The sequence below is a fragment of the Eublepharis macularius genome, chromosome 5 (assembly GCF_028583425.1).
Source record: "Eublepharis macularius isolate TG4126 chromosome 5, MPM_Emac_v1.0, whole genome shotgun sequence".
NCBI classification, from domain to species: Eukaryota; Metazoa; Chordata; class Lepidosauria; order Squamata; family Eublepharidae; genus Eublepharis; species Eublepharis macularius.
The window spans coordinates 18532224-18550537 of NC_072794.1; the positions used below are offsets into that span (position 1 = coordinate 18532224).

General features: G+C 43.3%; 2 protein-coding genes across 3 annotated transcripts in view; both read right to left on the minus strand.

The window, feature by feature from the left end:
- The window catches only part of LOC129329807 (transmembrane protein 68-like), a 33881-nt gene that overhangs the window by 12637 nt on the left and 2930 nt on the right, over window positions 1-18314 (minus strand). For both annotated transcript variants that reach the window (XM_054979459.1, XM_054979461.1), the window contains exons 3-4: window positions 5014-5178; window positions 4054-4247 (exon numbers count right to left, since the gene is read on the minus strand). In XM_054979459.1, the coding sequence (XP_054835434.1) occupies window positions 4054-4247; window positions 5014-5178 (359 nt within the window). The remainder of the gene's footprint in view (window positions 1-4053; window positions 4248-5013; window positions 5179-18314) is intronic.
- The window catches only part of KANK3 (KN motif and ankyrin repeat domains 3), a 240435-nt gene that overhangs the window by 1202 nt on the left and 220919 nt on the right, over window positions 1-18314 (minus strand). The gene's annotated exons all lie outside the window — the stretch shown is intronic.

The window sequence follows — 18314 nt, forward strand, 5'->3', positions numbered from 1 at the left end:
GAGGAGGAAAATGAAAATTTAAAGGATTTGGTGTCGGAACTTTTGGCGACATCCGCAAAGGCAACTAAAGAAGAGCTAAAAAGCGACATTTTGGAAGTCCGTCGGACATCTTCAAAATATGCATCGAAGCGTCAGCTGCCTCGCGAGATTATTATCGACTTTTCATCTAAGAAGACTCAGGACACCATCTTATATAATTCGTACAATCTGGATTTGGACTTTCTGGGTAACAAGGTTAAGATATTGAAGGACGTTCCATTTTTAGCTCGGAAAAGAAGATTCAAATACAAAAGGTTTGCAGCTCTTCTGAGGAAGCGTGAAATAAAATACAAATGGTTATTTCCGGAAGGTATCTGGTTTAGTTATAAAGACCAAGCCTACAAGATAACGTTGGAAGCACAGCTAAGGGACTTTGTGTCTATCTATCAAGAGTTCCAACAAGAAGAGAACTTAGAAGCTGAAGGGGGGGGGGAGGAGGGAGCGAGCACAGCTACTGTAGCTGTTCAGAGAGAGCTGCGACCGAGACGCGGGGGGGGGGGGGGGAGAAGACCTGATCCTGATTGTAGTCTGTATTTTATAAGATCTACCGATCTAATAGCATATTATAAAGTTCTAACTTTAAACAATTGTAGTATGAAGGGAAAGCAATACCTGTAGATGTAGTGTGTGTGTTTTTATATGTGGTTTTTTCCCTGTCCCCCTGTTCCCATTTTTCCCTTTTTGTAGTGTTAGTAATTAAAATAAATAAATAAAAATTTTTTTTAAAAAAGGTAAGTAACCTGAAAAACCCAAAAGGACACAGTCAGGAAAAGGTAAGAAGAAAGGGTTGTTAGGAATGCCTACAGGCAAGTGGTCCACACTTGAAGGAACAGTATCAAAAAAGCTGAAGCTAAAAATAAGCCAAGGCTGTTTAACAATGTTAAGAAAACTAAGAGGTTTTTCCATGTATTTTAATGTATTTTTTATTTACTTCATGTATACTCCCACTTTTCTTCCCAATAAGGACCCAAAGTGGCTTACCAACAGTAGGCCCATTATCAGAGAGGAAGTAAAATGTTAATGGACGACAAAGAGAAGGCAGAATTGCTCATTTCCTATTTGACCTTTTCCCTCTCCTGTAAGGGGAACGGCATGCAACCCAGCAAAAGCAGCACGAACGGTGAAAGAACAGCATTGCAGCTCAGGACTGAGGATAAGGGGCTCAGGGAATACTAAGCTTCCGTAAATGAGTTCGAGTCTTCTGGAGTGGTTGAACTTCATCCTAAAGGAACTTCCTGTCATCTGCTCAGAACTACTGACTACCATCTTTAGGAAATCCTGGAGAACCAGTGAGATGCTACTGTGCTGTAAACAGGCAAATGTTTTCCCTCTCTTCAAGAAGATAAGCAGATACTCTGTAGACATCTTGAAAAGAACACAGCGATTAGCAGCAGCCAGCGTGGACGAATAAATCCTGCTGGGCAAGTCTTGCTGCATTTCTCGACTGGGAGCCAAGCTACAAGTGACGCCTTACACAGGTTGGACACTTGTCAGCTTCCCTCAAGTTTTGATGGGAAATGAAGGCGTCCTGGTTTTACAGCTTGGCTCTCCATTACAGCTGCAAGACCAGGATGCCTACATTTCCCATCAAAACTTGAGGGAAGCTGACAAGTGTCCAACCTGTGTCAGGCGTCACTTGTAGCTTGGCTCTGGGTTACCAGCCTAGTGGTTCAGGGGAATGTTGTGGACGAAATGTATCTTGATTTCAGCAAGATATCTGACAAAGCCCACCGATGTTTTTGTTGTTGTTGGCCTGACTGCACATGACTGATCTATTATGGACAACTGGACCTGACTATAACATAGGGATGCCACTATTCTTTGTGATTTATGGGTTTTAATGTTTGTACTGGGATTATATATTATAGGTTTTAATGTTTGTATTCCTGCTGTTTTAATATCCCATTGTTGATTGTAGTTTAGACTACTTACTTTGGAGTATTGGTTATTTTATATCTTATCTTGTAAACTGCCTCAAGCACTAAACATGGTGGAGAGGTGGTATAGAAGTCAAATAAATAAATAAATGATACTTAGTAAGCAAATTGGTTAAGTATGGGATCGATGCCAGTAACATCATATGGATTCACAGTGCATATAAATGGCTCTTCAGAAATTGGGCGGATCTCATGGGGTGCCCTGGGGCTCTGTCCTCAGCACAGACAAGGCTGAAGGGTAACAGATACATTAGTCAAAACCTCCAATTAACAGCCAGTATAATGTAAACCTTGTTGTGCTTGCTCAAGTGGGTCCAACTTGCCGCTCAAGGGAGTGAGTTAAGGTCAGAGGGGACAATTCAGGACTTTTCTACGTGAGAATAGACAGTTTTGAAGAGCAATAGCCATTGCATTCAAGAGCACTGTGGTGGTGCCGCAACATATCTACTAATTAGAGAGAAGGGCAGGGCGACTGTTGGGCAGCTGCACACCATCTCAGGCTTTTTGTCTTCCTCCTGCTTGCGGGTATAAGGGCTGGGTGTAACCAGAGACATGGGCCCTCCAGCTCTTAGCCTGCAAATTGCAGTTGGAAGAACTGGCTGTGGAAGTCCAACCAGCATAAGATCTATCGCCGTTTAGAGATTCTGTTTATTTGTATTGCTTTTTGTTGTCGTTGTTGCCAGCTGTTTGGATCCCTTTGGGGAGAAAAGTGGGACAGAGGTGTTTAAATCAATCAATAAATGGAGCCCATCAAAAAGAGGAGCCAGATATGGAAGATGAATATTAAAATAACAAATAGCATCTGACGAAGAGAACTGTGATTCTCGAAAGCTTATGCTAGAGTAAAGTTGGTTAGTCTTAAAGGTGTTACTGGACTCTTTTTGATTAAAATAACAAAGTAAGCCACATTTAAAGAAAATTTGTATAAAATGTACTATAGGTGGTATGTGACACTGGAAAAGTTGGCCAAAATGTATCTGGATATGTCCAATATATGCTGGAAATGTAAAGACAAAATAGGCACGTTTTACCACATTTGGTGGTCGTGTGAAAAGGTGACGAAATATTGGAAAATGATACATGAGCTACTACAGGAAGTATTAGGTATGGCTATATCTTTCAAACCTGAACTGTTCTTATTGAATATTATGCCGGAGGGGATAGAGAAGAAAAAGGGGTATTTGATACTGTATATAATCATGGCAGCAAGAATAACATATGCGAGATATTGGCAGAAGATAGAGGTACCAACGAAGGGAGAATTGATAGAAAAAATCTTAGAAACAGCAGAGATGGACGTTTTAACAGAATTGATAAAAGAACAGAGTAGGTATGATGTGCAGGAGAGATGGACACCCTTCTATGGATGGGTCAAATCAAAATATGGAATGAGAATCTAAACATATGATAGGAGGATAGGACCAGAGAAAATAAATAAAGAAGAAAAGAGAGGGAAGGAGGGAGGAGAGGGGAAGAAAGAGGAGGAGGGGAAAGGGACAGAGAAGGAGGAAGGTAACAAGAAAGGAAAGAAAAAGGGAAGGAAGAAAAAAATAAATAAAAAAGAACGGAAGGAGAAAACGCCTGTCAGAACTAAGCAGAGTAGTCTTACAGGAGAATTAGGTTCCGAATAATGAAAAGAAGCTACAAAGAGGAATGAATTGTAGAGATGGAAAATGAATATAATACATAAGTATGCAATTTTGTTTTATGCTATCTTTCTTGATACCCCCCTACTATCCCGTGGTGTTATGTCTGTGTGTATATATCTTTATTTAAAAATTAATAAAAAGCATATGGGGGGAAAAAAGAGGAGCCTTATGGAAGCAGTAAAAGCTCTCAAAAAGATATAAGATCCCCTGCACTGCTTCCCTAGAGGCTCTCTGGAAGAACCTTTAATGGTACCTGCACCGGACCATGGCCTTCTTATTCCCCCTCTGGATGGAGAACAGATCCAGGCAAACTATCTGTCTTTTTCATCTTTCATACTCCCCGGAAGTCCTCAGCGCTTGCGTGTTAACCGAAGAAAGCTCACGCTAAGACCAAGTAGAGAATCTGATCCTGCTGCAAGAATACTCACCACTTTGGCATCAATTGCCACCTGAGCAAATCCTTTCCGCTTTCCCCATATAATGGAGTAGTTTTCGTTACTGAAGAGGGCTTCCCGGACCCCTCCCGGAGCAATGGCCAGCAAGTCACCGTTCCTTAGTGCTTTTACGCACACCTCTTGTGATCCATGCTTAACACCGAACACGTCGAGTAAGAGTTTAAACCCTGCAAGCAGTAAGAACAGGATCATGTATACAGGACAGGCGCAATAGTCTATCAAATCCATTTCGATTTTTGGTGGCCAGTACAGAATAAACAGCGGACAAAACAGCAGATGTGATTATTCAGCCAAATTACTGACAAGTTCTAATTTGACAAAAAGTAGCTACTCAGTCTAATACCCAATCCCCTTCTCCTCTCCCCCTCACAGCCCATCTGGGCCTAATGAAAACTTAAAATATCCACAAAGTTAGCGACAGGTTTCAGTAGCTACCAACTCACAAGAGATATCAGCCCTGGTTGGATCGCCTGGAGGTTGTTGGTGTGGACTGCTGGCAGTTTAATCCACCCAGTCCATAGCAGTGTCACAAAGAAGAGGAGTCATTTGGAGCCCAAATATAGAGGTGTGGATGCGGTGCTGATTTCCATGAATGGAAAGAATTTCCATCAGCGGAGCAGGAATTCCCTGTCCCCTACTTCTGCTGAAGGCCAATAAAGTCCCTTTCCCAATGATGCTTCTGAAAACCTGTCATCTCAGAAAGCAGTCCATAATAAAGCAGGTCTAATTTCAGGTTTGAAATCCTGAAACTGCTGCTTGAGGACTTTTCCCCTGTCATTATTTGTAGAGTTGCAGAACTATCGCGAGAAAGACAGATTAACTCACCGCGCTTGCCCTTTAAATCCCAGTCATAACACTGATTTCAAGATGTACAAATGAGTACTCTCTTAATCAATCCAACAGACATCAAAACACACTGCAAAGGAATTTTACCTGGAATTGAAAATACAAAGTGATCTGCCACAATGTGACAGATCCTCTTCTTTTTAATCAGGACAGTGGCCATGAAATAGAAGAAGTCAATAGGAGTTGCTCCGTGGTAAAAGACAACAAGCGCAGGTCCGTCTGGTATTTTTTCGAGGCCATGAAGCTCATAGCCTGTTGACAGCAGAAAGTATTTGGAAGTTAAGTACAGGCATGGAATTTACACAAAAGAAAAGCGATTGCAATGGCTGGCCATTATGTGGAAGAAGGAAGCCTTCCCCTTTCTTCCCTTTCAACAACAGAAACTAATCCAACTGAGGGCATCACCCCAACATTTTATTCTCTAAAACCAGCCCAACAACTTTTTCCAAAATTGCTTCCATGTGGAGGTTTTTGCTCTGGTTTGGCAGCCAAACTGGAGAGTTATTTCCCCCCCAAGAATCTACACAATGTAGCCCCCTAACCATCAACTTTCCAGGATTTCCCTGCTTAGATGTGAACTTGACCAAAGTGGGCGTGATACGATCTTTTGGAAAGCAGTTCTGCTCTCCATGTGGGTGGGATGATGAATACCTGGAAGCTCCCGCTAGGGCTACCAAATCTGGATTGGGAATTTCCTGGAGATTTAGGGGTGGAGCCAAAGGGGTTTAATGAAATAAAGTCTACCCTCCAAAGCAGTCATTTTCTCCAGGCTGGAGATGCTATAATTCTGGGAGACCTCCAAGCCCCACTCGGAGGTTAGCATCCCAATCTCCCACCACATGGGTGCCATTTTTCGTGCCTCCGCCCCTGCAGCTGGCATTTCGACTCTCTGCCACCAGAGGGCTTTAAAAAAAAATCAGCAGTTGCTATAGTGCTATAATGTTATAACACTCAATTATTGCCATCTACTGTGGTGGTAAAGTCATAGCCAACTTATGGCGACCCCTGCTGGGGTTTTCAAGGCAAGAGACTAACAGAGGTGGTTTGCCATTGCTGCCTCTACATAGCAACTTTGGTCTTCATTGGAGGACTCCCACTTAATTACTAACCAAGACCGGCCCAATTTAGCTTCCAAAATCTAACAAGATTGGGCTTGCCTGGGCTATTCAGGTGAGGGCACCATCCATTAGCTCCCTAGCTCTCCTGAATTCCCAGCTTTCATTTTACAAGGACTCTAGGCTCTGTAAGGCTCATCTCCGCAACAAAAAGGGCCTGCTTTTTAATGAATTAAAGTTGGGAAATTAAAGTTGACAATTTACAAGCTCCTCTGAGCTTGTAAATTGTGGCAAGAGATCCTTATAACATTTGGCAAAGTCTGAACGTCTTCCTCTGGAGACCAAGCCAAAAAATAAATAAAGAGGATTTATTTTGTTCTTTTTGAGGAAAAACTATGCTACTTATAGCATTTATTTGGCTATTCATAACAGACTAAGATCTAGGAGACTCAAGTTTGATTCCCTGTTCTGCCATGGAAGCTTGCTGGATTATCTTGGATCAGTCACCCGCTCTCAGCATAACCTCCCACACAGGGCTGTTGTGATAATTAAATGAAAAGAATAAGGTAAGATGCTTTGAGTTCCCATTGAGGAAGAAAGGCACGGTATAAATGAAGTTAAACAACAACAAAAAAATATAAGATGTAAGCAGATACAAAAAGAATACATACTACCCCCATGGTTCCTATCAAACATAGACCAAAGTACACAAGAGTTCCTTTTCCATTGCAGTCTTGCACAAAACTGTGATGTAAGTGAATATCACAACCCTGCAAGCTGTACCCAAAGTCTTAAGTTTTTTTTCTCCCCATCCAATCAACATTCCATTTACAGGGAGGACAACTGGGTGAGAAAGATATATAATCCATATAATCTGTCCTACCCACACAGTTGCACTTTATACCTGCATAGGAAATGCCCAGAGAAGTGGCACAGCGTGTTTGTGAAGGAGAATTTATGTTGGCATATGACAGGAAATATCACCACTCAGGTTTTCATTGTGAAATTATTTCACAAAAATGTTGCTTTTTCTTCTATTTTTAAAACATGCTGAAGTGGTGGTGGTGAAAGAAATGTCTTGCCTCCCTCGTATGACATATCTAATTCATAAATTAGCCCCATTGTACAGAGCAAAAAATCCACACAATGATACCATGCCAGAATAGGGTTCCAAGGACAGAGAGAGCAGCTGATGGAATTGCTCCAGTATCCATTCTCAACTCTAAGGGCCAAACTACAAGTGACGCCTGACACTAGTTGTTCCCAGGACAGAGAGCGCAGCTGATGGAATTGCTCCAGTATCCATTCTCAACTCTAAGGGCCAAACTACAAGTGACGCCTGACACTATTTGGACACTTGTCAGCTTCTCTCAAGTTTTGATGGGAAATGTAGGTGTCCTGGTCTTGCAGCTTGGCTCTCTGACTGCTGTCCAATAGACTTTTCAACTGTCACTTATCCAACATTCCGCCAAGCTGCCTACATTTCCCATCAAAACTTGAGGGAAGCTGACAAGTGTCCAACTAGTGTCAGGCGTCACTTGTAGTTTGGCCCTAAGCCCCAAGAATGTCTGGAAAGCTGGGAGAATCCCAGCGGCCAGGTTTTCACAGCCACTAGGGTGGCTAGAAAGGCAAGACTCTGGCCTTCTTTGCAGCCACCATTGGGAAACCTAACAACATGGGTATTCGTAACATCTTTCGTTAATTCAACTTCGTCCTATTATTTTATTCATCTTCGTATTACAATACCTAGCCCAAATCTTCTCAAGTGTTTACAAGAGCTAACATTTTTTTAAAAAAAGAAGCTTAAAAAAAAACCCAATGAAAATAAAGAAATCAAAACTATTTCACACTGGCTTTTACTCTGGATATGGAATACCAGGGGATAGTTTTGCATTGTTTCCAGAAGGGTTGGATAATGAGGAAGATCTCTGCAAAAGAAGTCTCACAAGTGAGAGGTACAGACTGAGGCGTTCATACAGCCTCTCTCCGAGGGGTCATTTCGTAGAAAAAGAGCTGCAGGAACTCATTAGCATAACTCATTAGCATATGCCGCGCCCCCTGGCCTCACCTATCCTGGCTGTTTTGGACCCAATCCTGGCCATTCAGGGCCGAAATTGGGCCCCAAATGGCAAAAAGGGGCTGAAAATGGCTGAAAAGGGGCCCCAAATGGTCAGAATTAGGGCACTGATGGGCAGAAGAGTGATCCACCACCCATAAGGGGCCCAATCCTGGCAGTTTTAGGCCCAGTCCTGGCCATTCTGGGCCCAATCCAGGCCAAAACGGGCCCAAAATGGCCAGAAATCAGGTGTGCAGGGCCACCTGACATGTGACCTCTTTGGAGAACTACCAGAAATGCGTTCCTGCACGTTCCCCCTCAAAATGAGCCTTGCTCTCTCCAAACCCTTTGGTTTCCATGTACCAGCGTTACAACCCAGCAACTGCTCTTTGAAACAGGTTTCTGACATACAAAATGCCGAAGTGTTTTAGAATTTCACAGCACCAGGCAGGACCATTTTGAGGTATTATTTCATCACTCCAGGCAAAGTTCAAAGTTGTTGCTGCCCAGTTAGTTCCTGTGCACAACACAATCTCATGCAAAATAACCCAAACTTCCTATAAAGCGAGTTTTAGTCCTATATTGGGACAGCAAGAAACAGCGGCTTGTACAAGACCACCTTGTGAGGTCACAGGGGAGGTGAGATTTTAATCAGGCTCTTCCCAAATCTTACAAAGTTATTACTGCAGACAGGCTTTGTAGGTTTCAAGGGTTCCACAATTTTAGGCAACAGCTAAGAGTGTACTGAAAAACACAAAACTTGATTGAAATTATGAACCACGCTGGACTAGCAAGCTCACTAGTCAACTGGACAATTTTTTTATCCAGAATTAATAACCTCCAGTCAAAAGTCAGCAGTTTTGAAACATCCTTAATTTTGCTTCAGGCATTAAGTGTTCATATAAAGCAGGAATGGTATTCCAGATGGGGAAATTCAATTTCAATGGGAAAGACGTTGAACGTTTTAAGAAAGCCACCTTAGTAGTCAAACCCTCACACCAAAAGGGCAGCTTATATGGCAATACGGCAATATCATAAATCGCTTCCCCTCATGTGCCCTGAGCATGAGACATGCTGCCTGGCTAGGCAGAATGGATCTCAACCAGGCTGGAGTAGGAAAATTATGGGGATGTGAGTTCAGAGGCAAGCCTGGCTAGCATCCCCACACCCTGGAGATGTGCAAAGTCTTAAAGACAAAAGATGTCTTCTGGAAGGTTCCTGAGTTAATCTCATCCACACCCTTCCAATCTTCTCTCACCAACCTTCCCAAACTGGGCTATTCAGGGACTTGATAAGCCCTTCCGGTCGCGGGTCATCAATTACTCTTCTTACCTTTAGTTACACCCAGGAAGGTACAATTAAGCCTTTCTCAATTTATTGTCTCACTTCGAGAGACAGCCATTAAGCTATTGTTTGGGGGGAAGAAGGCGTAATCCTGCCCCAGGGTACATTCCACATTGTAACTGGACAGCCCTGCCATGCGCTTTGTCCTTCTGTGCCCATCCTCCAGTCCCATTTGGTGTAGTCTTGGCTGGATTTCCAGGGTGCTGAGAGAAGGAACGGATCAATAGGGAAGGTACTCAAGTTATATTTAGCAGTGTGGGCAGGAGGGGTGGGGGGTAAGCAAACACATCAACATTTACATTTGATAACATTTTCTCCTTCAGTGAGAATTTCTACCATTACGGGTTCACATGTTGTAAAGTCTTTGGGTCCCTCAGGGGTCTGTTGTGCTCTGGATATTCTGTGCTCTGTGCTAATTCTCAGGTGCACATAGGTCTAATTTGCATTGGGGAGGAAGAGGGCTTAAAGCCCCCCCCCCTGCCCACGTGCCATTTTCCTGGCCTGAAATGGCTGTGTAACCGGTAAGTAGGCATGAAGTTTCCCCAACTGGAAACTGAATCCTAAAAAGAAATGATCATTCCAGGTGGACACGAATGTTAGCCTGTAGCAGCGGAATTGAGTTCAGTGGCACCTTAAAGCGTAATAGAATTTCTTCTATTACAAGCTTTCATGTGTCAGAGCTCATTTCATCAGAAGCATTGGGAGTGCACATCCCTTAGGCAGATGCAGTTATATTTGCAACAGACAGGTGGCAAGTGGCGGGGGAGGGAATGTTATAAAACAAGATCCAGTAATCATTTCACTCAGAGTGGGTGGGGAGCCACTCCCAACTGTTGTTAGATAAGCAGTGAAGGATTAACATAAAACTGAGGGCAGGAAGAAACAAGATAAACCAACACAATAGAGCCATAGCTCAAGTAATTAGCCATAGAGCAGTAGCTGAAGTCATTAACATAAATTAAGGGGTAGAATATGCAAGATACTGGCCTCTATGGTGAGTGGGCAACCCATCCTCAGGTGCGGGATGGGGATAAACAAATTTCTTTGCTAATTCTAATTAAGAAATGTTGCACTGGCTTCTCCCTTTTCTATGAGCACTGTGACTTTTAAATTGGCAACAGAATGCGCCCAGGAAGATTAAAATGTTCCCCCATCAATTCCTGAATATCGTACTTTTTAACATCCATTTGGTCTTTTGTCTCGGGACTGGTCCATTTGTCCAACACAGAGAGCAGAAATGTTGACACAAGGTGACACATCTCAGCAGGATGAGTACGTAGATAAGCTTGAGATTGTTAGGTCCTATGATCATCTCACTTGTGTGTGTATGAGAGAAAAGTTGGTATCTAGATTCATGGGCAGGGTGTGTTTTGTGTCTCTGTTGTTCATTGTTGTAGGGCAAAAGCTGTATGCGGGTAGGCAGCTGTCTGCAAGGTTCCATCCAAGGCCCATGAAAGAGAAACGCCCTTATCTAGGAGAAGCTGACGGTGATGCGGGTTTGAGCTGCAGATGACAACCAGAGTTGTCCTGTTTTTATCTCCTTTGGGCCTGGCTTTTACCGAACTTTTTCTGGATACCAGTCTGGCTTTATTGGTCTGCTGCTTAACTTCATTGGATGGGTGCTCTAATCCCAGGAATGCCTCAGCAAAACCCTTCAGGTGAGGGTCCCTCTCTGAGGAACTGCAGCCACCACTCTCCTCTCCATTGGTTCTCAAGATCTGCAAAATATTACTCTTTTCTTATCTTGGTTCAGTAAATTAATCTGTGTTATGTATTCAGTGTCAGAAATGGTGCAAAACCTAAGACATTTAGCTCGCTTCTACACTGAAAGGAGACGGTCCAAGATGGAACCCAAAGGGAGGTCCTTGGCAGAGAGAGAGCAGCATTTGCTTCACTATTGCCACTCCTGTGTCCTCCCTGAGAAAAGCAAAACCATCCTAGAGAGTTGCCTTTAGAAGCTGGTCACACAGAGGAGTTGTAAGTGACCATCTCATAATCCCGAATTCTACACTTTTTTCAAAACGGATGGGAAAATGCTTGAGATGAAAAGGGACCTCCCCTCTGTTGCCTTAATTCTCTCCTTGCTGACAGGACACAGTGTTGTCACAGCAGAGGCAGAGTCAACGCACTGGGACCTAATGTGTGGGGTGGCCCACAAGGGTCCATCTTATTCCTTAACCTCTCTGTGAAATCTTTGGTTGAGATCGTCGTAAGCTTCAGAGCAGGCGGTCACCAATACACAAAGGCTTTATATCTCATTGTCCAAGCCTCTGAGGGCAGCTGTGTTTCACGGCTATGGTCATGCTGCTGACGGTAAACAACTGAAGCTTAATCCAGACGAGATGGAAGTGATGCTGGCTGGGAAGGCGGAGTTTTTATGGGGTTAACATTTCTCTAGCAGATCAGATTAAGATCCTGGGGTGGGGGGACTCTTAGACTCAGACATTGTCGATGGACAAATGGGTTGGCACTATTGGTAGAAGTGCCTTCTTTAGCTGGCTCTTAAGATGGCCCTTCATTTAGATTCTGTTGACCTAGCCACACCGAACCACGCAATCATAACCTCCTGATTGGCTCCATGCTCTACATGGAGCTGCCTTTGAAGACATCTCTGAAGCTCCAATTGGTACAAAATATGGCTCCTCTCCAGGATCAGCCGCTTAGAACACGTAACTCTAGTGCCATGTCAACTGTCCTGACTATTTGCTTCCAGGCCCAATTCAAAGGGCTGATTGTCATCTTTGTTATCTTCATGGGCTAAAATATTCATATTTATCCAACCACATCTCCTGGTATACTCCCACTTGCCAGTTGCATTCTTTAGATAGTCTTCTCCTTACGGTACTCTCCCTTAGGATCATTTGCACAACAGCCACCAGGTCACCAACTTTGGTGGGTCCTTTGGAATGGCCCGCCAGAGTGGGTGTGGTAACTGCCATCACTGTCTACATTTAGGAAGGCATGCAAGATAAGTTTCCCAGAGAGAGCATTTGGTGGAAGGCAAACTTTGGTTGCATTCTTTTTAATTCTGAGCTTTTAAAAAAAATCTGTGCTTTTTTAAAACTCAGCATCTTTTTACTTTGCACCTTTTCAAAAATCTTGTTAATCTATGTTTTCGGCTCCTGTCCCCTGGCATTGCATTATTAGCTTCCTTGAGGTAAGGTGGACTATAAACTTTTTAAGCAAACAAGCAATAAAAATGGCAGCTACTTATAGCCATTTGGAACGGAAGGACTTTAAGTACAATGCCAAGTACTAAAGAACACTGCCATATACTTACACGCTCTTAGCCGAGCAAGGACATCTTCCTATCTACATTTGGCAATAACCACAATAGCGGCTTGCATTTGAGGATACATTTATTCTAGTCACCGTGTCGCCCTTGTCACTGGGGCGTCAGGCAAAGATCATACAAAGGTGCTTTGCATGTCAGACGGAACACAGAATGGGTATCCTGGCAGCCATTTCCTTGCCCTTGTTTCCCATATGTCCAGGAGCCCAACAACACGCAACATGATTAACCAGGAATCAAACAGGAGTCCAGTGATACTTTCAAATTTATTCCAGAAAAGCTTTCACGAATCAGAGCTCACATCATCAGATCCATGAGCACTCTGCCGGTTCAAATCCCACTACTATTATGAGTTCAGTTGGTTGGCTTCAGAAGGCCACTCCCCACAGCCCCAGCTCCCCAGCTGTATTGTGGGGATAATAATAACACTGACTTTGTTCACCACTCTGAGTGGGGCACTACTCTGTTTAGAAGAGCAGCATATAAGTGCCGTTATTATTATTAATTATTATTATTAAAACATTTGCATTACAGCATTCAAGGCAACTTACAATATAAATAAAACAACAACCATAAAAATATATAAAAGACCACCATTTAAAATCATAATTTCAGACTGCTAATAAATAGAAGAACTAAATTAGTTAAACGCCATCCTAAATAAAACTGGTCTTCAATTGCCTCCTAAAGACCAAAAGTGATGGGGCCAGGTGCACCACACTGGGGAGGAAAATAGAAAAGATGCATCTGACACAAAGAACTGTGATTCTCGAAAGCTTATGCTACAGTAAAGTTGGTTAGTCTTAAAGGTGCTACTGGATTCTTTTCTATTTTGCTACTACAGACGAACACGGCTAACCCCTCTGGATCACTGGAGAGGTTGTTTCATGTATCTGTGGCGGGTGTACACTTCATGCATGTGATGAAGAGAGCACTGACCCACAAAAGCTTATGCTGGAATGAACTCTAAGGGTGCCACTGGATTCCTGTTTGATTTTGTGGCTACGGACTAACATGGCTACCCAGCAGGGATCAAAGCGTCCCCAACAGCGAGCTGAAAACAGGAAACAACGGATGCCAGGAAATCCAAGGACAACACGAACAGGGGCTGCTGAAGGTACTTCTGCAAACACTTGTCGTGACCCCAAAACCATCACCATTATCAACCAGCTTCCTAGCAAAGGTTTGGTTACCAGTGTCACACATAACAACTGTGGACAGTCACTAGGATTTTGTAGGAGATCTGATAGCATGCGGCAAGCCTTTCTACCTTGGCCAGTAATAAAGATTGGCCAGACTAGTTAAAACAAAACCAAGATGGCAACCACAGTGGTGATGGTTGATGACTTGAAGCCATGACATGGAAACAGCAGAGATCAGAGCCAAAGACCTTCCAGGTCAGAAGCAGGGAGGATAGTGGAAGGAACGGGAGACGCTCAGCCATCACCTCCACTCCCTTCCAAATGAAAGTAGGATTGCTCGTTTCCATAAAGACTTGTGTGAGGCCAAGGGAGGAGTCAAGAAGGAATGTCTTGGGGGCAGAGAAAGGGAAACAGGAGGAGAGGGAAACAGGCACAGAGTGAAGCAGACACAGAGGAGAGAAACGGGATGAACCGGTACTGCAGGGCTCCTGCAATCTGACCACCTCCCCACACACTTAGGTAAACCAGGGAGAGTGCCTGAGACACAGTACTTTACACACGAAGGGGGAAAGAGAAAATAAAGGCAAAACCAGAATTTTTCAGCAGAAGGAATGAAATCGGTTGGGTTAACTGGTAAATAGAGAGCCACATTCTGCCTGCCCTTGCAGAGAGTCATCTGGCCCTGGGGGATTTGCAGACTGCAGGCATGTAAGCAAATCTTTTTGTGGAAAACTGCCTATATCTCAGCTGCACATTTAAGTCCACAAAGGGGAGCTCACCTGTCCATCCACACCTGTGCTAGTTATCGATACCAACAATGTAGGGGGAAAGAACGACTTTATGGTTTACCAAAAAAAAAACTATCTCGGCAACTGGCCATCCAGTAGCAGTTCTTACTTGCTGTAGGAGACCGGATAAAAATGGATTTCACGTTGCAGGTTCCATTTTTATATACTGAAGCTTATTACCAATCAACATACCTTTCTAAAACATATTGAGGTACGTGGAGATAAGTTTTGTTTTTGCAGCTTACCTTATTTCACTGTTGGGAAACTAACTCTGAGAGAGCCAAAGGGCAGCCAAGACTTTTATTAAGAGAGGCCGGATTTTGCTGACTGTAACGCACTCAGCAAAATCCTGTTTCTCCTAATGAGGACCTTTGCTGCTCTTTTGTAACACTGAGGATTCTACTCATTCCTTTATACTATGTACAAACTAGCTTGGAGGCAACACTGGAAAAGCAGTCACCATCCCCCCTGCCTCCCCCCACCCCCCATGCCTGTTTCTGTTTAAGCAGAGAAAGCAACTTGCGTTGAATTTTGTAGTGCGGGTTTTTCTTTGAAACATCTCTGAAACATCCAATATCCATTTGCTGAAACATCCAATATCCATTTGCTTAATATATTTTAAAGGACACATTTACCTGTTCTCCACAGAAACAATGTTGTGCTCCTTTTTATACCATACTGTTCTCTTATGCAACTTCCACCATAGAGGTTTTTTTCCTCCTTTGCTTATGAAATGGAGTGTTTTGGGGGGCAGAGCAGACTCCACATTGCATTAAGCTCTAATTCTCCTCTTTCCAGATTTTCCTCATTCTGAGTATGCCCTTTCCTTACTTTGAAAGTTTAAGGAAAGAATGTAGTCCAAACACGTTAACCTGGCATGTAGACTGACGCATATTGTCCTGCCCTTCAAAGGCACTGTTTCCTTGCTGACAAACACTCAGGGCTGCTGTTTTCCCCTCTGAGCCCCCAGAGGGCTTTTTTAAAAAATGTGATTGCTATAGAGCTATAGCAACTGCTATAGCACTATAGCAACTACCTTTTTAAAAAGGCCTCAGAAAGCCCTCCAATGGTTCAGCAGGGGGGAAAAGGCAGAGACAGTGGCCATAAGGGGCTGATGGAGGGAAGTGTACAGAGAACTCCCGTGCAGAAATCCTGCTGAAATGCATCTGCAGTCACGGTGGCAAGGAAAACAACCTGGAGAATTCTTACCATGTGAAAGCAGAACAGACCTAACCTTCCCAGTTTGGGAAGGATCCTGCTTCTTGTCTAAGGCTGCAACCACAGATAGTGCTCTGCAGCGGCCATTTGCACTTAGATCGTCTTGTCCACACGAGATGCTTCAGTTGCTAACAACTGCTGTTGTGTAATGGCAGTGCAACAGCTAACAACATGTGGATGCCATTTAAGACCAGGTGGCGAGGGAAGTCCACACCAGTTCAAGCCTACAGTACAGTGGTCATTTAACAACGGTTCTCTGCACCATCATTTCTCTCTGGCCCTTGGCCTGGATGAAGCAGCAACAGCATCTACCTGATGTTGGTTTGGTAGGCAAGTGAGCGGAGGAGACTCCTGAAATCATCTGCAGGCTTGTGAAAATTTGCAACTTACTACCCCTTGGAGTTCCTCTGATTATTTTACCTCTCGGTATATTATAATCCCTCATCAATGGAGGAGGAAACCATTACACATGTGAAACCAGATGGTTTCTTCCAGAAAAATACAAACAGGTAATGATCCAGGCTGTTGAGAAACAGGCTGAAAGAGCCAAATAATCTGTTACCTGAAAACTGCAGATATTTCCATAAACCCCAGAGAGTTTGGCCTCTATCTACATTTACTGGTCTAAAATAGGACATAGTGTTATCCTAAGCAGAGCACTCTTCTAAGGTCATGGCTTAGAATGGTGTAGCTAGGCTTAAAACGGCACAGATCGAGGGCTGGCGTGGTCCTGCTTAGAGCACTGGACTACAACTGAGAAGACCTAGGTTCAAATAATTGTTCTGCTATAAAGCTCACTGCTTGGCTTTGGACCAGTCTGTGGCTGATTCCACACACATTGGATAATGCACTTCCAATCCTCTTTAGAGATCATTTGGAACTGAATTTTTCAAGTGTGAAACAAAAAATCCACTTCCAAACGATAGTTAAAGTGCATTGAAAGTGCATTATCCAACGTGTGCGGAATCAGCACTCTCTCATCCAACCTGACTTACCTCACAGGGTTACTGTAAGGACAAAATGGGGAATAAGCCACATACATGGCCCAAACTACTTGGAGCATTGATGGAACTTTTTTTTTTAATCTAAGCAACAAATATTCCTGAGCAAGCTTGCAGAAAAGCGTAGCTGTTTATGTCTATGTCCAGACGAGCAAATGTGATTTATAAAGATTTGATTTACTGTGCAACATATAGGCCAGTTTATTCAATTGTACACATTCTTTTACTTGCATGGTAAAACAGTTAGATATATGTTTGATAAAGGGAATTTTTTTTAACTAGGATGGTGAATTGAATTTATTAACACCTGCACGACTAGTTTATAGAATTACAGATGAATTTGTAAAGCTCTGTATCCAGCTGCCTTTCTATTGAATCATTTTAATTAAAAAATAGACAGATTTGATTGAATTTGTACATTCTCGCCAAAACATTATTTCACAAGTAAATCAAACTGCCCTGACTCCTCACCGAGATCACTTTTGGAACAGATGGCAGTTCTGCCACACTTTTTTTCCTACAAAGCACTCGCAAACATGGTTGAGACACAGAGAAGAAAGGCAATCTTATCACATACAAAGTGTTTCATTCCTGATTTTGCCAAAATCTTGAAAATGTTTGACTGCAAACATCTAAGTTACTTATTACATTAGAGGAACTAGCTAATTTCATACCAACTGGAAAGCAAAATAGAAATAAATATAAGCAATCATACAGACAAGAGCGAAGCCTTGACTTATTTAAAGTTATACAAAGTCATCACATCCCTCTTAGGCCCCGCGAACCAGGCATCTGCTCTGAGCTCTGGGCTTGAAACGTAACTCCAAGGTTTGGGGGACCCCCATTTCATCTGGGAAAGTGGCACTCGGGGCCAAGCTACAAGTGACGAATGACACTTGAACGGCAAGTGTATTTCTCCCTGTTCACTTGCCCTCCACTCAATCCACTTGCTGTTCAAGTGTCATTCGTCACTCATAGCTTGGCCCCCAGAGAGAGGAGGGTTACGTTTCCGCCTCCTGCATGGTTTTCTTGACCCAAAATGGACACAGGAAGTCACTCTTTGCCCCACTAGGGAAACTCACACGCCCAGCTGCCTACATATAACCGCCCCCTCCCCGTGCCTGAGAATTAACTTCCAAGCAGAGAATTCCCAGAGCACCTCTGTCGACAGAAGCTGCTGCAGCAGGCACAGTTGGGGTCAGAAGGACTTTGCCAGGCCCTGAATATCTGTAAGTTCGTGGAAAGTAAAGAAAGAAGTATGACCTACCAGACTGGAAAAGGACAGTATGAAGTAGAAGAAAAGTAGACAGAGTTGATTATGTGAAGTTACTGTTTTCCTTGAAACTTCACAGGAACACCTGGATTTCTGGCAGCTGGGAACAAGGAAGGAAACCACTGATGCATACCCATCACTGTGCATTGTGTGTGCCTTCTCTAGCAAGAAACTTGTTGAAGAAGATAGTACAATCTCTAAAGAGCTAACTGCCTTGCC